The sequence below is a fragment of the Xenopus laevis genome, chromosome 1L (assembly GCF_017654675.1).
Source record: "Xenopus laevis strain J_2021 chromosome 1L, Xenopus_laevis_v10.1, whole genome shotgun sequence".
NCBI classification, from domain to species: Eukaryota; Metazoa; Chordata; class Amphibia; order Anura; family Pipidae; genus Xenopus; species Xenopus laevis.
Window position 1 is genome coordinate 184,258,544 of NC_054371.1, and position 25,344 is coordinate 184,283,887.

Consider the following 25,344-nt stretch of genomic DNA (forward strand, 5'->3'; position numbering starts at 1 on the left):
ACTTGGATTTGTTGTATAAAGCTGCAGGCGTTATTTGCTGGGAATGCAACAGTGGTTATATTTTACAAAGTAGCCTGTTTTGTCACTTACTGCATAAGTGAAACTATATAAAATATATAAAAATAAAACACAAAAACGTGCAGGTATGATAACAGCGATTATTTTTACAACACACATGTTACTGTAGTAGAGATATTAGAATTCCATTCTATGTTATTTTACCTTGGTTCCTGACCTCTCTACAAATGGCCAGACTCCATGCACACACACACAACCAAGCAGAGATGTGAACGTGAATAACCTATTACCAAATTAAAAGTTGCCTTATTTTCCTTTAACATGTGTAACATTTGAGGACATATTGAGTTCACATTCTGTTCCTGGAAAACCTTCTTTTCTGCATACATACATATGAATTCATACATGTATGTGAGAGTTTCCATATTGCCTGAGATAATTACCAATACAATTCTTTACAGACCAAACCAATCCAGTTCTTGAAAAATCATAGCAAGATAACACCACCTGCATCATTGTGCCATGTGCTAGAAAACCAATAATAAAAAACAGAGTGTATTGATTTTAAGATACACCACAATTGAGACCAATGATAGATGTTGTCCAATCCCTAGCAGCTTTGAAATTGGTCTTAATTATTTATATTTTATAGTTTTTGAGTTATTTGCCCTTCTGTAATAAAATCCACATACCCTGGTGGTCTAGTGGTGTGCCCCTGGCATGCGGGGCGTCTGCCGTGTCTCTGTCAGGCACACCTGCCGCATGCGTCCAGTCTGTTCCTGTGCCGGCTTCCCAAAGGGCAAGCGGCGCACGTTCATTATTTAAAGGCGCATGCGCACTGGCGTGTGACGTCAGCGCGCAGTGGCGCGAAATTTAAAAGTATTTAAAGGCACAGTTTGGATTTTCACATTGCCCGTTATAGGAGTTTGTTCCTGGTGCTTAGCTTTTGCTATTCTGTTCCTGAAACCTGCTTTTGATTACCTGTTGTGGCCCCTGCCTGTTCCTGACGATTCTACCTTCTGAAATCTGACCCTTGCCTGTTATTTGACTTCATTGTATTCTGCCTGCCTCGACTTGGCCTGTCCTGATACCTTGACCTTCTGCCCAAAGACTTTGCTTTCAGGTCATGCCCCTCTGCTTGTCCAGAACCCCTCGCTTTGCACCTCTCGTTTTAAGACCTGGCAGCATCTGAGTAGCTGAGGGTTCCTCCCGAGGCCAATGGTGGCTGCTACAGGCAGAAGCACGAGCCGAGACCAGGGTGCTTGGAATCGGTTCTGGATTTAGGGTGCCAGCCGTGACACTTGCTCTTTCTTTCCAGCTTTCAAATAGGGGTTTTTAAATGCTAGGGTAATTTGGACCCTAGCAACCAGATCACTGAAAACGAGAGTCGCTGAATACAAAGCTAAATAACTGAAAAACCACAAATAATAAAAAATTATAATCAACTGCATTTTGTCTCTGAACATCACTCTCTACATACTACTAAAAGTAAATTTAAAGGTAAACAACCCCTTTAAATCTTTTCTTGTTATTTATTGCCATCTTAACGTTAACATTTATGATTCTAAAACTGCATCTATAAGATACAGTTGCACCAAGCACATCGCCCCCTTGCGACCACAATTACACTGGAATTCTAGGAAAAAGTGTTTTATTGTATAAAAAAACATGGCGGTTGCAGTCGAAATTGCATTTTGCTCACTGCACTTGTGGACATACACGTGCCCTAATATATTACTGAATAAAAAATATGAAAGTATAAAAATGAATAAAGGTAAAATAAAGACATAAATAATTCATGTGGGTTTGCAGACGTGACATCCATTATTAGTTAATGCCACACTAATCCATCATTTATTTACTGGTTACATTAGCTGTCAGAGTAACCCATCATTTATTTATTTTCAATTCAGAGTGAGAGGATTAGGAATGAAGTGTAACCACAGAATGTAAGTGAAGGGAAAACCTTACTGACAGGCCATGGTTTGTATTTGATAACATTATTGGGTTTTGATCCCACAGAAGCTTGATAAAGGGCTGGATAAGCTCGAAACTTCGCTTAGCTTGAGGCACAAATAAAATTTAAATTTTTTCACTTAATCGGAGTGCTGCTGAAATAGTTTCTCGATTATTGGGTTTTGAAGCACCGATGCTGCTAATATGAGTGGATACGATTGCCAGAATTGTTCCATTTCTTTATCTAGTGAAATGCATAGTCATTTTATTTCTTTTTCTTTAGTCATATCGGGAGATACAGTATTATCAATGTTAATATGCTGGCTGGAAATTTGAGCTTCTAATGTTTTCTTCATATAAAACTGGATCAGGGCCAGAACAGAAAGTCTGCTGAACTCCCAGGTTAACCTAAAACTCTGGTGATGTGTGTACCTTGGCTGAACGTCGGTGTCTTGTGGTTTACTATCTCTGTCTTGAAAAAACATTAAACGGTTTGTATTACACTTTATTTATATAGCGCCAACCCATTTACGCAGTTCTTTACAGAGAATATTCGGTGGAGCCCCGGTGGAGCTTACAATCTACGGTCCCTATCCCATTCATGCACACTATGGTAATTTTATCATGAGCCACTGAGCCTACCTGTATATTTCTGAAATACCTGGAGGAAACCCAGGGAATCATGGGAGAAACATACAGATTCCTTGCAGATAATGCACTCCCTGGAATCAAACACATTTACTCAACAAACATAAGATAACCCAACTGTATGGATTTTTAAAAAAATAAACAAACAAATCTTGGATTTCTTCTAGTTCAACTCTTTCTCTAAGCAAGAAGTCAATGGAAAGTATGCAATTCCTTGACATAAGCAGAAATCCCATTTGTAAGTCATCATGCTAAACAGTAGATAAAAACCACTGGGGTTGTTGATTTAAGTCTTCAAAGTGGGAAGCTTGGCAGAGATCCTGTCAGTGTGTATGGTATTTTATTTACTAAGTATCCTAGCTCACTGATATTTACAACAGGGAGTAGGCGCCTCAATGTCTAATTTGCTTGAAGAATTCCTAAACAACACCTGAACCGGTTTTTCTAAAATGCTAAATAAATATAGATGCTTTTAAATACATCTTTTAAATATATATCCACTGCTGTGATCACTCAGAAGTCAGGTCTCATTGGATATGAAATGTTACAATGAGAAGCTTTTGTTGAATGTGGTTGGCTTGACAGATATCCTATCCTATATGTAGTTGCACATGGCTAAAAATAATGAAACTTATTAAACAACATAAAGCTTTTCCATCCGAAACAACTGGAAGGAAACATGGAGGATATTATCCCACAACAACTTGCATGATGAAATCCTATGGGTCAAGTACAGTCTTACAATAATCTTCCATGAGGTTCTGACCTAACTTCCAGCACAGTGTGACCAAACAAGAATTACCTTTATAGCTAAACCAGCAGGAGTAAGCTTCTCATCATTCCTTTCACTCAAGCAGTCTTCGCCCATCAGAGAAGTAAGGTGCTGCAGGCATTCAGCATGTCCCTGGGATGCAGCAATATGCAAAAGGTTGTTTCCATTTTCATCATGGATTTGATCCAAATTATCAACAGCAATGTGCGGCTGTACAAAGAAACAAAGGGAAAGCACAACTGTCAGTGTGGATACATTTAGGGGAAATAAGTCTTCATGCACATTTTAAATTTACCATTTCTGGAGAAAAAAGCCACAATAGGCAATATATTCTAGTTGTTGTTGTGTATCTTCTGTTATAGTTGATTTCAAGGCAAACCAAGTTTCCAGTTAAAACATTAGATTTTAATAAGAGAAGGATATGGAGCAAGTGCGCTTGCCAAAATGTTCTGGCATTTAAACAGCTCTCAGTAAAATATGATGAATTCATGGACTTTTCTGATGCATCTGCATTATGGCATCCATTACTTCTGTTATAAATGTTTAAATGAAAAAGGGCCAACTTATTTGTGTGTGCTGTAAACAATGGTATAACAGTATCACAAAACAATAAAAAACACATATAAAGGCACAAAACTGAGTGGGAATTTCTTCTTGATAAATGAAGCTTTATGATGTTTAGTCAATAATGCACAGAGCCAAACTATGGTTCCCAAGCCATCGCCTGTGTCAGGGAAAACAATAGGGCAGACTTTTTAAGCAGCAAGAATGGAAGTCTAATTAGGGGGTTTCTTATGTACTTGTATATGCACATACTGACTATTCATGACTTCTACAAGCAGTTCCAGTTAAACTGCACTTACTTTCTCTGCCTGCTTTCCTTTTAGGTGCACGTCCTCCAGGCTGTTCACAGGGGCTCCACCATAGTACACAAACCTATATTCATTGACAGCACTCCAATTTCATTAAAACTGCCTTTAATATTTGCAGTTATTTGCATAGCAGATCAGCAACACAATGTAACGTTTCCAGTGGCACTCCACTCTTTGTCAAGCTTTGTCAATGCTTGACAAAGAGTGGAGTGCCACTTTAAACATTGCATCGTATTGCTGTTCACAGGCGATATAATAACTGCAAATATTGAAGGCGGTTTTAAAGAAACTGGAGTGCTGTCAATGGATATATATTCATGACTTCTATTCATTTTAGGCAAAAGCACAACATTACAAAATGAAACTTAAGAGATGAATGATTTTTTTTATGGAGAATTAACAATGGTTCCTGAAACACATTGGACAGCATAGATTCGGACAAGTGATAGTGTTCAGGGTTTCTGCTGAGCAGCACTGAACACTATTACCCTGTAGGACTGTTTTTTAATAAATGTGACAATTCGTTAAAATAAAAAATCTGATAAATCCTAAAACAATCCAACTGCAATCCAATCCTTCAGGATTCCCCAGTATGAGTTTTGATAAATCAGCCCCTTAGTATAATTTTATAAAAACTCAGAGAAGTCTTTAAAAACGTATCTGTGCTTCTCCAGAGTGTTTCAGTCTAGTATTATAACATATGCTGGTACAGGTATGGGATTCGTTATCCAGAAACTCATTATCCTGAAAGCTCTGAATTACGGGAATGTCATCTCCCATAGACTTCATTATAATCAAATAATTACATTTCAAATTATTCCCTTTTCTCTATAATAATGAAACAGTATAGGTATGGGATCCTTTATCCAGCAACCCATCATCCAGAAAGCTCTGAATTACAGAAAGGCTGTCTTTCATAGATTCCATTATATCCAAATAATCCATTTTTTAAAATTATTTCCTTTTTCTCTGTAATAATAAAACAGTACCTTGTACTTGATCCAAACTAAAATATAATTAATTCTTATTGGAAGCAAAACCAGCCTATTGGGTTTATTTAATATTTCCATGGTTCTCTATTAGATATAAGGTATGAAGATCCAAAATACAGAAAGATCCTGAGCATTCTCGATAACAGGTCTCATACCTTGAACTTGATCCTAAATAAAATATCATTAATCCTTGTTTGAGGAAAACCAATCCTATTAAGTTTTATTCATGTTTCAAATTTTTTTTTAGCACACCTAAGGTATGGAGATCCAAATTACAGAAAGATTCCTTAACTGAAAACCCTAGGTCCCGAGCATTCTGGATAACAGATCCCATACCTGTATAAATGTAGCAATGTCAAATTTTATTACAAAGCTCTACAGAAATTCAAACCACTATTCAAAACAAAGAGTAGTCAATGAAAGCAGAAACAAAATGGCAGTTATAGTTTGACAGCCGGAGAACCACAGGTTGGACCTTCTTCCAAACTGTTGGTACATTTTATAAAATAATGTACAAGTGTGTGTATGGCACTATGCTACAGCTTTTCTAATTAATATAGATATTGAGAATTTTTGAGTTACCTGTCGACATACCCAATAAAACAACCCATCCTGTGCCTGTAGATAAAACAGACATGGCAAGTAGCCAGCACAATTAGCATCTACAGCCGTTGCCAAACTCTTTCTGGAAAGCTGACAGGTTGGCTCTGTCTCCCTTTTATCACTTATTACTTAGTACATCATCTGCAGCCCACACCACTAGACTAGACTCGGCTATAAAATAATTACTGGAAGGTAGGCAAGTGTCTAGTTAGGACATTGTCCAGTCAGAATAAACTCTTATTATTCCCAGAATACTGTTAATGATATTTCCAACAATTACTATTTCAGACAGTAATTATCCATAAAAAGGTTAAGTACAGTATGATTCCACCAATACACACAGTACCTGGCAGAACTACCTTGTCGATGAGGTACAACTATTTTCCATTGCATTACTTACAGATGCAGAAAATCATAATGGTGCTTCCCAATAGTCTTATTATTCCTTCAAATAATGTGCCTTGCCCCCAGAAATCTTTTGCTGAGAATATGCCTTGCCCCAGAGTTTAACCTCTGTTTAGAACACTATGCTGATCACAAATGTCTTTTTTATGATTTTCTTATGATCTTGACCTCAGACTTTTATTTTTGCTCACAAATTTATTTAAAATAATATGCATTGCCCCATAACTTTTATTTTAACTGAGAACAATTTGTGGAGGCCTATTTATTAAAGGTCGAAACTCACTTTCTCTGAAACCATGTCTAAACTCACTTTCTCTAAAACCACGAATATCATGAGATTTTTTAAAAGAAACGAATAAAAAAAGTAGAAACAGAAAATAATGCTGAACAATCTGAAAAAAAAAATACGAATACGTCTAAAAATCTGGGTTTTTCAGACAATTCCTAGCAGAAAAAAATTCAAAAACCTCTAAAAAACCAAATTTATTAATAACTGTCCAATAGGATCAGATCAGCTTCCATTGACTTCTAGAAGACCATGACAACTTTTACCTGGCAAGTTTTGTATTAGAGGTTTTTGTGGTTTTTACACTTAAATATAGAATGTTTAGAGCTTTTAAAAAATAGGAAAACCACAGATTTTTAGAGATTCAAGGAAAAAACAGAAATTGGCCCCTTAGTGTTGCAGAGAATATTCTTTGTCCCCCTTCATACCTGCATTTTAACCAAGGAGAATATGCTTTGCCCCAGGCTTTTATTATAGCTAAGAATAATATGCTTTAACCCAGACTTTTATTTTCGCTAAGAATAATATATTTCCCCCCAGGACTTTTTATTTTTGCTTAGAATAATATGTCTTGCCCCAAGACTTTTACTTTTGCTGAGAATAACATGCCTTGCCCCCCAGGGCCTTTAATATCTCTGGTGATAGATGATATTTGAGTTCTTTTGGAGAATAATGAAGTTTCAAGAACCCAACTACCATCTATCAGCACAGATTTAAAAGTCTCTGGAGTGCAAAGACTAACATTACCTTCTCAAAGTCTAAACAAAGCCCAAATTCCCAACAACTGCTTTGTATGTATAACTTAATAGTTATACATCCAAAAAAAAATTATAAAGTGCTACTAAGATACTTGTATAGGTGTAGGATCTATTATCTGGAATGCTTGGGACCTGGGGTTTTCTGGATAAGGGGTATTTCTGTATTTTAGATCTCCACACCTTATAAACAAATGTAAATATTAAATAAACCCAATAGGATTGTTTTTGTCACCAATATGGATTTGTGAAGTTCAAGGTAGTTTTGTATTATTACAGAGAAAAAGTAAATAATTAAATTTTGAATTATTTACTTAAAATTGAGTCTGTAGGAGAGGGCTCTCCCCATAATTTGGAGCTTTCTTGATAAGGGAAATTATTATTAATGTAACCTTGAAGAGCAAGTGTCCAATCTATCACTGTGTTCAATATGACTGGTTTGATAGATATCTACTGATATTTTTGCCGGTGCAATATATTCTACGGCACATGGTATGTAAAGCATTAAACGCAGTACTATGTCTGAAGCTCGACATTATGATTCTTCAAAAGAATCCCCATTCAAGGAGAAATCTGGTAACATTATGTTAAGCTCACCGTGTCAGGTTTTTACGGTTATTCATTTTGAACTATAATGTGTTTCACCAAGTGCTAAAATCCCTTGGAAGGTCTCACTGCTATCATTTCAAAGCTATATTCCAGACAGTTGAAGAAATTAGCAAATTAAACCTATAGCAACTTTCCCTGAATACTATATAAGCTTATGAGTGCCAGAGGGTTCAGCAGCACATCTGTCATCAGAATCAGTGAAGACAAAATATTATTTATAGCAGTCAAGAAATTAAACTTGTCAACTGATTCAATGCAGGTGCCTCTGTGTTTCTGTAACTCATGGAAAAGTCTTTCAACTTGAGAAATATAAGGTATAATAATATATATAATACACGAGTCATGAATAACCTATGAAATATTTCCTTATAAATAGTGCTTAATGATGTCATCAGTTACAATTAGTGCATAATGTCACATGACAAACTGAACTATGCTGAAATCACTCAGCTTGTGGCCTTGAGCCTTTTTTTGTGGTGTTAGAATTCCTCAGTAACTTATAACATCCTATGATTTTACAACAGGGATACAGAATCCCTTATTTAAAATATTTGCACTATAGTCTAAGAAAAGGCTTGCTCTTCTCTGGCTGTATCACTTGCAACGTCTTAATGGAGATTAATTGCAGGATTTGCCCAAATACCTTTTTGATTGTTCTGTACGAGTAGAAAATAACATAGAGTAAAATTAATTGGACATGTATTTAAAGGCACAAAGAATGCAGAGCCCAGATCCTTTTGTATAAACAATGCCATTATATACATGCAATCATCAATTATTTTTTCCTAACCAGCCTTTGTACTACTGGGAAAGGCTACAAAAACCCATACAAGTTTATGTGAAAAGTCTGGGCCACTATGCAGTTTTATACATATGTTACTAATGCTCAAAAGTCCAAACTGCCTAGTATTTATAACAAATATGGTTGGATTTATAGGGAGGTTCAATATGTGACCCTCCAGGTTAGGAATAACTGTTAGCATCCCATGTCAAAGAGTACGCTGGGAGCTGTAGTTTCACAATATGTAGTAGGCTGCAGGTTTAGGATGTTCTCTAGAAATGCACCCCCAATGGCCAAATTGCTTGAATTGCATCATGTTTTTGAGCTATTATTTGTTACTTTGTAACCAATGATAATGGCTTTAATTAGCAAAAAGATTTGCATGGGCCAGGGAGGTACTTGTCTTTATGTTCAGCCTTTGCCTGTGAAGTCCTAGAAAAAAGTGCCTCTGAATACTAATGGAAGGACAAGAGGCAGGCCGGTGTTCCCACGGTGAGCAATGACAAGTGGCTGAAGGCAGACAGGCTTCCTTGCATTGATAATGAAAGCTATTTCAAAAGCTGACATAGAGTAAACATCTCTGAATATAAATAAATAACTCAATCAATCATGCAGAAAATATGTTGGTTCAAGCTAACTGCCCATCTTGCGGAAATGAGCTGCAACATATGCACCAAATTATACCCAAGTATCCTCCCTGCTTCCCCTCTGCACTTTGCCGCCTACATATATATAGAGAGAGAGCGAGATTCGCATCCCATTAAATTGCTCTTGTTTTGTTTGCAGATTGCAATCTTTGCTACATGAAACTCTTCTGCCTCCACAAAAACAAACAAGCAAGCAGACAGCATCAATATGTGGTTTTTTTTTTACTCACCAGCAAGGAGATTTGACCTTCTTTAACAATGTTTATGATGCTTTTAATTTTCTTCATATCTTCACTTCTTTCGTCAGAAAAGTTCCAGTTCAAATTACCATTTATCCCATCCAGTTGTGGTTCGGTAGCTGCTCCCTGCAGATGGAAAGCCCTGAGCTGGCAGTTTGGCATATTCTTTTCAAGTTTCTGTGCATGGGAATCAGACAAAGTTCTGTTAAGAAAGCCCTTGTTTTGGTATTCAGGTTCATGGACTGAGCCACTTTGAATACTAGACTGAGAAAGCGCTAATCCCCCAGATAAATGCCTGTTTGGATCAAGGACAGAGGGCTGAGCAGAGTTTTTAACAGGGGACAGCACACAAAATTGTGCACCATTTGTTGGCAAATTCTCCACGTTTCCAATAGTCCCAGTCTTTCCTTTGACCAATGGGAAGATATTTGAAGTCCTTGTCTCTGCTGCAACCTTAGTAAAGAGACTGAGCTGTTGACTGGACTTGATGTAAGGCACATCCAAAATCTCATCCATGTCCAAGTCATAATGTTCAATTTCACCAAGCAAGACACTTGCTTCAATACTCTTACTTTTAAAGCTCCCATCATCGGTAGGGATATTCTCTGTGGTGCTAGACTTATCTGGATCACCATTCTTATGATTTTCCTCTTTTTCTTCTTTTTGGTCATCACTTTCATTGATTTGAGGGCTCTCTGGCTGATGTTTTAGTGGGGAGACTCTCTTCACTGGTCTGAATTTACTATAGACATCTGCAATTCCTGTTGGCTTCTGTGTGTTTCCAATAAGAGTTGACACTCCACAGCTCCAATTTGTACTGGAAACTAAAATATCATAAAAGCAAATCATTATTTAGGAATGCTCTCAAAATAAGTTCATATAGTTATTGGATGAAAGAGAAAAGCAAATATTTTTAAATAAACATTTGAGGACATTGTAATTTTGGAGGAGCATTGTCTATGAACAGAATATTCTAAATAGTTCTAAGACATTACAGCTCAATTATATATTATTTTGTATGACATACAAGAGGAAAAACAGTGTGTTATATCTTCTGCCTAGGACATTACAGAAGATGGCAACCAATCCAACCAACCATTTTCTAGTCTTTCTCCTCCCACAAATATCTGCCACTGTAACCCTACTCTGAATCTTTCAAGAAAATAAAGCAAAATTAGGGTAAGTTGGAACTATAGGAAACATAATAATGTTTAATAACATCAATAGCTTAAGTCACATCACCAGCATCCACGGTTCCAAAAGCCTTTATTGGTATCACAACAAGCAACATTTCAGGCCTGAATATTACCTTTTTTCAAGCTTGTGTACAAATAATCCTGAGCACAAGTTATTATCATTTATGTGACCTTCATTAGCACTGAGGATGATGATGGCCAGCAATGGTCATATTTATTTGGGCACTCTGGCCCACTTTGACCTTAGTCTCCAAATGTATACATGTATCTATGACATTAGCCTATGTAGGAGGACTATTAGTAGGTCTCATAGGGAACATTATCCTTAAATATTTCATATATATATCATCAACTGAACAAACATTCTTGGCAAAGACTGTTTACTTTTCCCTTTAAATCAGCACACTGCTGCTTTTCACCTAACGCTTGCCTAATAAAAAAATAAGAATCTACCTTCCCTGTTTCATATAAATTCACCATGGTTGCAAAATCCCTTTAAAATACCTAATTATATAGAATATGGCTTGTGATGAACATGCTTTTTACCTATTGTTTCAATTAAAGCAAATCTATAGTTGTGTCTATTATGTTATATCTGGCATTAAACAAGAAAATGAAGCCAGTTTGACTGCAGTACTTCCTGACACTTCCTTTCCTGCAGAGCACAGGAACAGCTAAGAAAACTAATTACCAGTCCACCAAAAAGCATCTGATAATGAGCTGCACATAGGCTGCTGCTTAGATAAGGAAGGGACAAATTTCACTCTGGAGAACCACGTAAAGCATTTAGTCATTCTTTTGCTTGTATGACATGCTTCTGATACAACAATCCTCCATCTTGCTAGTATGTGATGAAGGATTCAAGACCAAAAGAAAAAAAATTTGAATGCACACTGCTTCATAAAGTAAAAAAAACTGTTTATTAAGACATTAAAAAAAGGTGGCTGCACTGAAATGGACACCTAACATGTTTCCGAAATACCCCTTTATCATAGGCCTATGATTAAGGGGTGTTCCTGAAATGCGTTAGGCGTCCATTACACTGCAGCCACCTGTTCTCCAGAGTAAAATTGGTGATGACTTTTGAAGTTTGGATGATTTGGTGGTATCATTTCTCTGTTGGGAAGAACCTTGGGAGTGCATCACCAGAATTGTAATATTCCCCTTAGAGAAGGGAGGCATTTGTTTGTTCAAAGGGAGACAAGGAGCTCTGAAAAAATTGAAGGGGGGAACATGTTCAGTAAAAATTACCCAACTTTCAATTTGGTGCTCTATAATGACAACAAAATCGAAAATAGTTTTTTAATTAAAAGGAAAGGCAGAATATAATTTCAACACAAGTCTATTTATTGATTTTTTTAGCAAAGGTGTATTTAGATGTATATTGCCCCTTTAAGTTCAAAAGAGCTTCGCTATTTACTAATTTGTTTGTTTATCCATCTCCATTGGTTGGTGATGCACAGGATGGAACAGGTGGTTGCAGTTCACATTGGTAATAGCATGGCAAAGACAAGTTAACAACTTCTAAGTGATGAGTTCCTGACGTATGAAACCGTCACCTTTAAAGGATACACTGAGGCTGTTCTGGTGACACGTTTATTTCCTTTACGCAAAAGCATCTCTGAATTCTAAACTACCCAAACTTACAGAAAGTGAGCTATTTTTCTAAATAATTGGAGCTGTCAATGATAATAAACATGAAAAATGAGAGTATATAAGCGCGTGCACAAAATTTAGAAGTACGTAATTTCATCTATACTCATTTAAAGGTTTGCGCACATGGAAAAAGTAGAAAAGGTTCTTCAAGTTTGGAGCGCTGCATTAACAGACTTTTCTGCCAAGGTATGTTTGGATTCATTTTTACAAAACCCAAATAGAACCAAATCAAAAAGTAATTTGGTCACAAGTACTGGATAGCCAAAGGCAACACATTTCTTTAAATGATGCAAACTTTGGGGGATTTTGCTTCAAGCTGAATAAGCAAATTAGGGTTTGAAACACCACCAAACGAACTATAAGTGCAGTGTGGGCACCAAAATTCAATGATACTAATATATGTGGGGGCAGATGGGCTGGGGTGTCCTCCAACAATTTGACATATATACACAACAAGTGGGACTATACTCCCCGCCCATGTGACCCCCAACTACTCAATTATACATGAATGCTTCAAATATGTAAAAGGCAATATTTATTGTTCAACACTATGCCATATCTCAAAATAAAAACAAAAACAATAAAAACCAAACTAAGCAGCGCTGCATGTACAAAGGGATCCCTTGTAAATATTCCCTAAGTGTAACCCAGCATAGGTAATGGTTGATATGCTGTAATGTAGAAGTGGCGTATCTGGAGCCAACTGTAGCGCTCCGATCCTGTGCCACAATCTTAGGCAATTGAAGAAAATGAAAAGTTCCAAAACATCCGATGCTGGTATTTGATTAAATGTAATCAAAGTATGATGCTGAAATGTCCCCAGGTCTCAAAAGTGCCAAAGTCAACAAATATCAATGAGTAGGGATGTAGCGAACGTCGGAAAAAAAGTTCGCGAACATATTCGCGAACTTGCGCAAAAATGCGAGCGGTTCGCGAACGGTTCGCGAACCCCATAGACTTCAATGGGAAGGCGAACTTTAACATCTAGAAAAGACATTTCTGGCCAGAAAAATGATTTTAAAGTTGTTTAAAGGGTGCAACGACCTGGACAGTGGCATGCCAGAGGGGGATCAAGGGCAAAAATGTATCTGAAAAATCTGCCTGTGTGTGCTTGGAAGAGATAGTGTAGGGGGAGAGCTGTTAGTGATTTCAGGGACAGATGATAGTAAGTTTGCTGGCTAGTAATCTGCTTGATACTGCTCTGTATTGGAGGGACAGAAGTCTGCAGGGATTTGAGGGACATTTTAGCTTAGGTAGCTTTGCTGGCTAGTAATCTACTGTTCTCTTTAAACAACTGCCATACGTTGACCTTGTAGGCATTGTTTGCCCAGTTTTTTTGGACGCAGCCACTGAAGCACAGTTGCCATAAAAAATATGCCATATAAATGCTGAAAATAGTAATTTTTCGCCATACGTTGACCTTGTAGACATTGTTTGCCCAGTTTTTTTGGTTGCAGCCACTGAAGCACAGTTGCCAGAAAAAATATGCCATATAAATGCTGAAAATAGTCATTTTTTGCCATACGTTGACCTTGTAGGCATTGTTTGCCCAGTTTTTTTGGTCGCAGCCACTGAAGCACAGTTGCCAGAAAAAATATGCCATATAAATGCTGAAAATAGTCATTTTTTGCCATATACGTTGAGTCAACGTATGGCAAAAAATGACTATTTTCAGCATTTATATGGCATATTTTTTCTGGCCTCTGTGCTTCAGTGGCTGCGGCCAAAAAAACTGGGCAAACAATGCCTACAAGGTCAACGTATACACTACTACAGCGGTGGATACGGATTACGTAAAATATATGAATGCTGCTTGAAAAAAGTGACTCCGGTGTTTTTTCTGGAGACGGTAATATTATGGATATTTAGACAGAATGGGAACAAGGTCACACAGCTCGATGGCGGGTTGAAGAAAACAGTGTGCAAATAATGCCTACAAGGCCAACGTATACACTACTACAGCGGTGGATACGGATTACGTAAAATATATGAATGCTGCTTGAAAAAAGTGACTCCGGTGTTTTTTCTGGAGACGGTAATATTATGGATATTTAGACAGAATGGGAACAAGGTCACACAGCTCGATGGCGGGTTGAAGAAAACAGTGTGCAAATAATGCCTACAGGGCAAATAATGCCTAAAAGGTCAACTTATACACTACTACAGCGGTAGTAAAATAAAAAAAAGTAAAATAAAAAAAAAATGAATATTAAAAAAAAAAAATTAAAGTTGGTGCTGCTGAACTACTAGGAGCAGCAGATTAGCACACCAGTCCCACTCCCCAACACTGCTAGACTAATAGCACTGGGCTCTTATAGTAGTAGTAGTAGTAAAACAACAAAAAAATAAATAAAAGCAGTCCTTACAAGGACTACTGTTATTGCAGCAGTCAGCAGATGAGATCAGAAGCAGGACAGCTGCCCACTGCAGCTACATACAGAGCACTGCAGTAGAAGGTAGATTACTAGCCAGCAAAGCTACCTAAGCTAAAATGTCCCTCAAATCCCTGCAGACTTCTGTCCCTCCAATAACAGAGCAGTATCAAAACGATTACTAGCCAGCAAACTTTCAACTGTCCCTGAAATCACTAACAGGCAGCAGCTCTCTCCCTACACTATCTCTTCAGCACACACAGGCAGAGTGAAAAACGCTGCAGGGCTTCGGTTTTTATAGGGAAGGGGAGTGGTCCAGGGGAGAGCTTCCTGATTGGCTGCCATGTACCTGCTGGTCTGGGGTGAGAGGGCAAAAAAAAGCGCCAACAATGGCGAACCCAAAATGGCGAACGTCGCGCGACGTTCGCGAACTTCCGGCGAGCGCGAACACCCGATGTTCGCGCGAACAAGTTCGCCGGCGAACAGTTCGCGACATCTCTATCAATGAGGCACCCCTCCAACGTAAGTCTCCTCAAGGTAACAACCCCGTTCAGTATTCAAGGGGGAGGAGGAGGTTTTGTGCACCTGCCGTGCGGCTAGAACCCTGTGGGTAAGTGCAAATGTGTGGAATAGCCAAAGGACGCCTCCGTGGGGTGTCTACAGGTATAGATGTTTCCCACCGCAGCCCCGCTCAATTAAGGTAAAAAATATATTACCGACCATGCGGAAGTCCGTGAGTGACTGTGAGTCCTTGAAGAGACGTATAACAACGTCTCCGTTGCGGTTCCGTGATAAGCGGTGTTCGGCAGTCCTGGCGCTTGTGGACCTGTATGGAGGGATCCTCACTTGTACAGCGCGCGCTGCACCTCGACAGCCGTTTCGCCACGAGCGTGGCTTTGTCAAGAGTTCGAAGAGCCGGAAGTGATGTGCATTTAACAGAAAGGTCATGTGACCGTGAGTTCCAAATGCCCCAAGCGCTGTTCCAGTTTAATTGTATCTAGTGGGCAGTAAAGTTACATGCGCCCAGCAATTGAAGTTCCTCAACTTTTGTTGCCAATTATTTCCTTTGAGCGATTTCTCTGTACAATGTTTTAAATTCCACATATATGAAGATCAATGCTAGGTTGTCAATATAAATTGATACTGGTGAGAGTGTATTATAGGTTAGCCCTATAGTGCTTTATGGCATCTCGGAAAACAGGACATAATGGTGAAAATCTTATATTAAAGATCAAATGAGCAATAAACTTAATCAATAATGAATAAACCAAATTAAATATAAACATAATAATAGGGAAAGCCACAAAATTATAAAATATAACCAATAAACCTTAGATCTAAACAAAAAAAGGAAAAAAACGGGAAAAAAAGAGAAAGAAAAAGAAAAGAAAACGAAAATAAAATAAAATAGATGAAAACAATGAAGAATTAATTAACAAAAAATTTATACAAAATTTTAATACAAAAATTTCATGCTTAAGGAACAAATCTTAACGCATTCAGGGAGAAAGAGAGGGAGGTTTTCCTGATTTTGAGCATAACAGGCTTTGTCAACCAGTAGTAAGTTCGACAATGCCTTAATGCATTATTTGATTATTTATGAATAAATGCTTGAAAATTTAAATGTCCATTAAGTCCAAATTCTGACTTGTAGGTATTAAGTCTAAAGATCCAAGAAGTCTCTAATTGAAGTAATCTATTTTCCAAATCACCTCCCCTTATGTCTCCATGTAAGCGATCTATACCCTGGAACGAGCAGCCCAAATATCGGCCATTGTGTGAGCAATATATGTGCTTAGCGATACTGGACGTAAGATTGCAGTTTTTTATGTCCCGTATATGTTCGTAAATACGTCTCTTTAGCATCCTGATTGTTTTCCCCACATACATGCTGCCACAATGGCAAGTGAATAAGTATACTACAAATGTGGTAGTGCATGATATGTAATGATACATGTCAAAATTTGTCTGCTCGTTCCCGAAGGTACTTGACATTTTTAGAAATTGACACAAATTAGGGTTTGACTTCAGTTTGATATTTGGCTAAACCTTTTGCTACGGATTCAGTATGTATTCAGTGCATCCTTAAATAATATAACAAGGAAAACTAGGTTAATAAAGATGTAAGAACATTGCATAGAAAGAAGTTATTGTTAACAAATGGAAACACTTGGGGGGCTTATTTCTCAAAGACTAAATAGGGAATCCTGCAGGTTTCGGGCAATATTGGCCTATCCATTTAATCTTTGATGGCATCTTAAAAGAGAACTAAAGCCTAAAAATGAATAGCTAGATATACCATATTGTATATATACTGAACTTACTGCACCAGCCTAAAGGTTCAACATCTTTACAGTATTAATGATCCAGGCCTTCACAGTTGTCACAGGAACTCCCCACCTTGGATTTTAGGGAATGGCAGTTTTGAGCAGCTGTTAAGAAACTAAGCTTAGGGGTCATTGCAAATTATCAAGCAGAAAATGAGACTGGCCTGTCATTTAAGTTAATGCTACAGAGCTGCTTATTCCATTTTTATTCTAACTGAACTGTTTACAGGGCTGCCATGTAGCAATAATCTGCATTAATAGCAAATCAGTCTTATATTGTGTTATTTATATTCTACATATACTTTGAGTCAGCCCCTAACTCAGAAACATTAGCACAGAGAATGTGCAGTGAATCAGCAGGAAAGAAAATGGGGAGCTACTGGGGCATCTTTGGGTTGTGGTTTCCTTGAGCGGATACAGAAGCCTAAACCACAATTTGCAGCATTTCTGCCCTACTTATTTAGTTAAGCTTTAGCTCCCCTTTAAGTCAATCAAATTATGCTATTAGATGAATTCAATTTGTTGGATTTGATCAAATCCATTACTGAATCCTAGCCTTGTTGGAAATCAAACCCTTACCCCACTTCCAAAAGGATCTACTGAGAATAAACATGCATCCAGCTGTGCTGGAATATTGGTAAGGCAATTAAATGAAGAATGTAGCTATGTGATGAAAACTAATTAATCAAAGCAACACATATCGACATGAACAGGTTCGATTTAAATCTAAATGGTTATAAATGGTAGGCCTATACAGTACTTCATTATTCCAATATGTTTACAGTCTGATTTCCTTCTGTAGATGTCATAATCCCCTTCAGGAAAAAAAGCTGCTTTCCCTTCTCTGTGCCATAGAATGTAGAATCTATGGTGCCCAAAGAAAAAGAAACATAGTGCTGGTGCTATATGTTTGCCTCTTTGATCTATGCTGCACGCTTGTATACAGAAAGAGTTTTTAATTAGTAATTAATTATTAGTATTATTCATATGTAACATTGAGTATTTGTTTGTGCTGTTTTAATGCCAAAGTGTGAGTAGAAATGCAGAATCCATATCCCAAACTGGAGAGCCTGTTTACTGCTTGATGCATGTAATCGAACAGGAGCATTTCAGTAATCAATTTAATGCATATTGCAATTTAAGTAGAGTAGAAATGTGATTCTTGGGTAAACACTGTGATAAAGTAAATTCCCTTGTAGCTTAACTGCATTTATTAGGTTACCATATCATCCTTATGGGTTTTTATGACACACAATGATGTGTTTTATAATACCGCTAAATTAAATCACTTTCAAATATGAAAGCACAACAGATCCAAAGCAACATTATAACCTTACAGTACTAGAACCTGTTTACAATATCTTAACTCTCAAATAATTATGGGATTTAAAAACAGGAAAACTGCATGGGAAAATATTATAGGGTTATCCTAGCCCTGCTTTCCTATTGTACCTCATTGATTTGTCGTGTGTTAAGCAAGTAGCTTGTGCTCTTCTTATAACGCATTCCATATTATGCTTCTATAGAATCTCTGCAAGTTTTAGATGCAGCAGGTTTTAGATCTCAACATTGCAAATGAGTTTTTCATTTGCATTCTTGAGATTTCTTTTCGTTTTAAATCTGATAAGTCTCAGTCATTTTATTTTGAAAAAACAAAGTTGAATATATTTAACAACTCCAATTTTAATACATTTGCCCCTTGATTGCATTGATACAAAGTAAAATAAAATCATTAATCGCTTGAAAGCAAATTTAAGATTAATATTATTATTCCTTCCAGAAGGATTAATATTTTTCACATTCTGTTTGGACTTTTGCTATTCTGTAGCTTAGCAATGGCTGCATGGTGCCAACAGTAAGTCTTTGCCCATATGTCTCGTAACTTCAAGCCAAAATGTATAGAAACCTAGGCAATTGATGACATTCTGCCATGTAAACCATAAAGCCCTTTTTGGTATTAAGCTCATCAATCCCACTCAACACCTAAGTATGGTGCCTGGTGTGACTCTGTTCTGAGTATGTGCTTGGACATGTATATTTCCAACCTTGGAAATGTAAATATTTTTTTAATATTCATTAAAATAAACATTTAAACAAGAACTTTACACATCGGATTCTAATTTAATGATCCCTCAAAGGGTTAAATTATAGAAAAAGTAATAATGACTTTGGGTGATAGAATGAGATATTGTGAACAACTGATGGCTGTAGAAGGAAAGCCATGTATATGTATTGCTATTGTTTGGCTGAGAGCTACTACAAAGTAGACGAGACAGTCTGTGACTCCGTGCTTGGGGTTATTGTTGTGCTTAAGGTATGATGTGTTGTTTACATGATCCAGCTCGGGAGGTTTTCCAAACTGCTTTTCAGTAATGTCTTTAAAAATTGTTTCCAGGCATAGAAACAGGGATACTTAAAGTATATACTCAACATTAGAAGAAAATTTTGGAGCTTCTCTAGCCAATAAAATATTATTGATTCTAGCTATTTAAGTCCATGACATTCCACAATATAATGAAATTCCCAGTGTGCTCCTTCACCTCATGTGCTGGGTTTTACTTTTCTTTACATTTTTTTCTACTGTAATTCATAGAGTGCAGTTTTATGGCAATTTGCAGCAAATGTTTCCATGCAGAACACAGATAGCTAGATGGGCATTTGTTTTTAGATGCGGTCAGTGACCCCCATTTGATAGCTGAAAAGTGTCAAAAGAAAAAGGCAAATAATTAAAAAACTATAAAAAATGAAATCAAGTGAAAATTTGCTTAAAATTAGCCATTCTATCACATACTAAAAGTTAGGTGACGCGCCCATTTAAACTGAAGAAACAGCAATATAATTAACAGCTTTGACCACTTTGTCTGTTTCTGACTGTGTCTGGCCGCTGCCAGCCCTAGTCACCTCGCAAACCTGCAAGGCCTTGACAGTCAGCTGTTTAAAAACAAACATCTTAATATCTTATATCTTATATCTTAAATTGTTACAATTGCTTTTTTGCTAATCTTAACTTGTTACAAAACAGGAAAGAAGTGCACCTGCTGAGTGTTCTGGGCTCTCTACTAAAAGCCAATTAAGTTAGAAACGTTGTATCTTTTTCTGGCAGTTCAGTGCGGAGATCAAAGAGAAAGTCATTTCATGTCAAGTCATAACAATCTGGGACTGTGGGTTGAGCTGTCAAAATTGGTATTGTCCCTCTCAAAATGGGACAGTTGGGAGGTGTACAATAAGGCAAGATCATCTGGAGCTTAAAGGCCATGATTAATATATTAGACAGGGTGATAGTGGACAACCTAGTCACTACTATGATCCTAGCTTTATGCAGTCTTAATTGATACTAGCCTACCAGTTACCAGTTGCTAAATAAAAAGCTAAATAACTCAAAAACCTTAAATTATAAAAAAATGAAAATCAATTACTAATTGTCTCAAAATATCCCTCTCTACATCATACTAAAAGTTATCTCAAAGGTGAACAGCCCCTTTAATGGGAAGTGGCTTTGAGTGGGCAGGGGTCTTTATTGCAACAGTTCAAACATCCTTTAGAGGTCCCAGTTTGGGTCCCTCTAGATCAGTGTTGTCCAACTTCTGTGGAACCAAGGGCTGGAATTTTTGTGGCCTACGTGGTGAAGGTGCCGATAATGAAAGTCAGTGTTGACTACTCCCTGTTTTTAAACCACACCCACTTTAAAATACACCATGTTACCAAGAACTTTTAATACCATGTCCACATTAATGGTGATAGAAGTGGTGCTCACTGCAGGGATATCACTTGTCACTCATATGTGAAACATTTAAGTCATAAAACATACCGTTAACTCCATATGCCTACACCTCTCCTGTGGGTAACACAGCATCCTCCCCAGCACATGGTTAAATACCGTAGGGGCCTCTACAAACAAACCCTAACAGGCTCAGGTGCCACAGCGAGCATCGGGAAAACAGAATAGGGCACAAACAGGTACCATAGGGCAGGCAGAATTTGGCACACACAGGGCAGGCAGAATATGGTACACACAGGGAACACAGGGTAGACAGATTATGGCACACACAGGCAGCATAGGGCAGGCAGAGTATGGCACACACAGGCAGCATAGGGCAGGCAGAGTATGGCACACACAGGGAGCATAGGGCAGGCAGAGTATGGCACACACAAGGAGCATAGGGCAGGCAGAGTATGGCACACACAGGGAGCATAGGGTAGGCAGAGTATGACACACAAGGAGCATACGGCAGGCAGAGTATAGCACACACAAGGAGCATAGGGCAGGCAGAGTATGGCACACAAGGAGCATAGGGCAGGCAGAGTATGGCACCCACAGGGAACATAGGGCAGGCAGAGTATGGCATACACACAGGGAGCATATGGCAGGCAGAGTATGGCATACACACAGGGAGCACAGGGCAGGCAGAGTATGGCATGGACATAGTGCCTATATACAAATAGAGCTGTGCTCATTGTCTCCCACATGCAAAGAAAGCAGATAGCGCAGTTGCTGTTAGTTACTCATAGCAAAATGGGACAGACTAATTTAGATATAGCTAGGGGTCCCCCTGTAGTTAAAAAAGCAACAGGATAGGCATATGACTACTCCTAAATTAAAGTTAACACCCGTATACACAGAAACCCAAAATAAACTCAGGAATTATCTCTGGTTCTTGAACTGTTCTTGACCATGACATTTTAGTTATACAAGTATGGGATCCATTATCTGAAAACTGATTTTAACCAAATAATTCAAATATTTAAAAATTATTTTCTTCTAACCTGAAAATGAACCTCAGTGCTCTCGTGTATATGTGCTTCTGTTTATTTACTATTTTGCTTGTTTAGAGGAAAGACATCGGACCTACTGAAAAAAACCCAGTAATTTATACATTAGAGGCAAAACAATCATATTCTGTTTATTTAAAGTTCTTTTTAAGTAGACATAGTATGGTGATCCAAATTATGGAAAGTTCCCTTATCTGTAAAATTCCAGGTCCCGATCATACTGGATAATTGGTCCCGTACCTGTACAGGAATTTTGGCAATTGGTTGCAATCGTTAAAGCTTACTAATCCCAAGAATACAGATGAAATCCAAATTATAAACATGTACTAGTATTAAATAAACTAGCAAGACTGCAATGTGCAATATTGCAATACTTGCCAACCCAAGAATTAATTCATAAGGAGAGAGCCAGCAGTACAACGTTCTTCTCTTCCAAAGCAAACAGGCATGGTGGCATGTGCTTTCACTGACTCTCTTTGGACACTGAGTATATTCTCCACAGATGGAGTATATTTCTATAAACGTAATTCTAATCTGCTACATGCGCCACATATGAGATCTGATGTGGTTAGAATATGGTTCAACTGGATGTTAACTTCCCTGGAAAGCTTTTTGGACCAACTGCTCACGTTATCTCAGGACAAAGGATATTGCAGTAAGTCACTTGTCCAATATACAAAGAGAGCATTGTGAAGATTTATTTATGCCTTGTGTAAGATTCTAGGTTGAAGGGCTACACTTTTATGTTGGTTTTATTTACATGTGAAATTTTTTCCAAGTGATACAGGGAAATGGATACCATATGCTCCCCAGCTGCTCTGATCTGACAGGAACCATTAAAGGCAGTGCATGGAAATGAGTTCTGTCTAAGCCTTATGAAAACACTTCTTTCTGCACAAGGGTCTGGCAAGCAGGAAGACTCGGCTGCACTTTCAGCTTCTTGTCATTTTCGCAGACATGTCTCCTCTGTTCTGGCTTCTAACCTGAAAATGAACCTCAGTGCTCTCGTGTATACGTGCTACTGTTTATTTACCATTTTGCTTGTTTAGAGGAAAGACATCGGACCTACTGAAAATGGGTTAAGATGTCTTCAGTCTAATGAGTACAGGAACTTAATGTGCTTCTTAAACCTTATTTTATCTCTTCTATCTAGTCTCACGTCTGGTACATGGAAGCTACATGAGATACTGGACCTTGATTATTGTCTGTGCTGAGCACTATGGGGCACATTTACTAAAAGGAAAATTATGTTTTTCTAACGAATTTTCGCTAAAAAGACAATTTGCAGCAATATCACCTATTCATAACTTCCAACTGTCCCGTTTTCTGCGGGACAGTCCCGATTTTGACAGCTCAGCCCGCAGTCCCGGGTTTCTTACTGAAATGTCTCTTTGACCTCCTGCACTGATGCAGTCAGAGACTAGCAGCAATTTTCATTTTCATTAGCAAAACTGTTTTAACACATATACCATTGCACTAAAACTCCCAGAAATGTGTTCAAACAATCATAATCTGCCAAATTTTTTAAAATGGACATGGTAATTAGGGGTTTGGCCATGAAATGGGCATGACCAAAAATTTCACCTAACGTAGTTGCGTGATTTATGGTAGAGACTTCCGAAGCAAAAATCTGCGCGTAAGTATATGCTCTCCTATGTGAGAATAAGGGCGTATATGTTATCCTAAAGTTGTTGTTCACCATTAAATTAATTAAATTAACATTTAGTATAGTATGTGGTTGTTAGGTTCCAAATTACCCTAGCAACCATGCATTGATTTGAATAAGAGACTGTGAATATGAATAGGAGAGGCCTGAATAGAAAGATGAGTAATAAAAAGTTGCAGTAACAAGAAATGTGTAGATTTACAGAGCATTTGTTTTTTGATGGGGTCAGTGACCCCCATTTAAAAGATGAAAATAGTCAGAAGAAGAAGGCAAATCATTCAGAAACAATAATAAAGAAAAAATAAAGGCCAATTGAAAAGTTGCTTTACGGGGGTGGTTCACCTTTAACTTACCTTTTAGTATGATGTAGAGTGTGATATTCTAATAAAATCTGCAACTAGTTGTGGTTATTTATTATTTTTGCATTTTGAATAATGTAGCTCTTTGTTCAACTGCACTTTAGCTTGAAATGTCAGCAGCTATCTAGTTGCTAGGGTCAGAATTACCCTAGCAACCATGCAGTAGTTTGAATGCGAAACTGGACTATGACTAGAGGAGGACCGGAATAAAAAGTAACAAGAAATAACAATGAAATTGTATCCTCACAGAGCATCAGTTTATGGGCTGCTGGGATTAGTGACCCCATTTGAAATCTGCAAAGAGTCAAAAGACAAAGGCAAAAAAATTTAAAAACGACAAAAATAATAAATTAAACGAATGGGCCTTGCAGCTAAACCAATTCAAGGGCACATCTACGCAGTTTATAAGCCTTATGGCTCTTTGCTGGTTTTACTATTTTTAAAGCTTATAGGTTCAGTTACTGATCTATTTATGAAGCAGCCACAGTGGTTTGGATAAATATATGATATAATACACTAATACATCTTGAATAGGAATGCTACTGAAGGTGCAGTGCCTCCAAACCATACATTTTAATAACAGATATCCCCCATGGTTTTACTCTTGCCAGATAATTTCTAGTTTTTTAGCCAAAGTTAAATATCCTTGCAAAAATAATACGTAAGGGTGGTGGCTTGCACACTTTTTCTTTAATAATGCTCATGACTGGAAGTAGCCTCTGAGTATTGGAAAATGATGCCAAGGCAATAAATAACCTCATCACATTTAGGCAATGCCATTATAAAGAAATGTGCTGATGTAAATTCAGGAAAGAAAACCTACTATTGTAGTGAAAAATGTGTAAATCTTATTGTTACATGTTATTGAGAGTAGTAAACTTGGCACCCCAAGCTCTGAGCAGTATTTATTCACTGATACCCAGCTGCCCCCTATGCAAAAGAAATCCTTTATTGAAAGTGAAAAAGTGTTAAATGACTCACTCGAGTAATATATACTGGCAGCACAAACAGACAAAACAATCTGTGAGTACTCAGCATCACATATATTTCAGCCTCGGTCATTTTTGGAGAGAGTAAAAAGTACTACATGCTTAAAACAGTTTCAAGTAATATTTGGCCTTTCTTCAAAAAACAAAACTCACAACTCTTTGAGAGGTTAAAGAGATGGAAAACTGCTCTACAATGTACACTCAACTCCAAGATTTCTATTAAATGGTAAAGAAAGGCACTGAAGACGAGAGAAACTATAGAAGGTGTTTGACACTTGAGTCTGGCACGGACGACCAACTTAAATCAAATCTGAAGTGTGTATGGGGGTGTTGTCATGGAATATTGGTGAATTTTGAAACCAATTACTTTACTTAAACCATATCTGCATTCCATATCTGAAATTCTACCATGCAGAGTAATATCCA

At 37.6% G+C, this 25,344-nt stretch overlaps 1 protein-coding gene across 3 annotated transcripts in view; it reads right to left on the reverse strand.

Moving 5' to 3' along the window:
- Positions 1 to 25,344, reverse strand: part of sncaip.L (synuclein alpha interacting protein L homeolog) — a 142,620-nt gene that overhangs the window by 25,034 nt on the left and 92,242 nt on the right. For all 3 annotated transcript variants that reach the window (XM_018264214.2, XM_018264212.2, XM_018264219.2), the window contains 2 exons: positions 9,575 to 10,407; positions 3,425 to 3,604 (listed from right to left, as the gene is read on the reverse strand). In XM_018264214.2, coding sequence (XP_018119703.1) covers positions 3,425 to 3,604; positions 9,575 to 10,407 — 1,013 coding nt within the window. The remainder of the gene's footprint in view (positions 1 to 3,424; positions 3,605 to 9,574; positions 10,408 to 25,344) is intronic.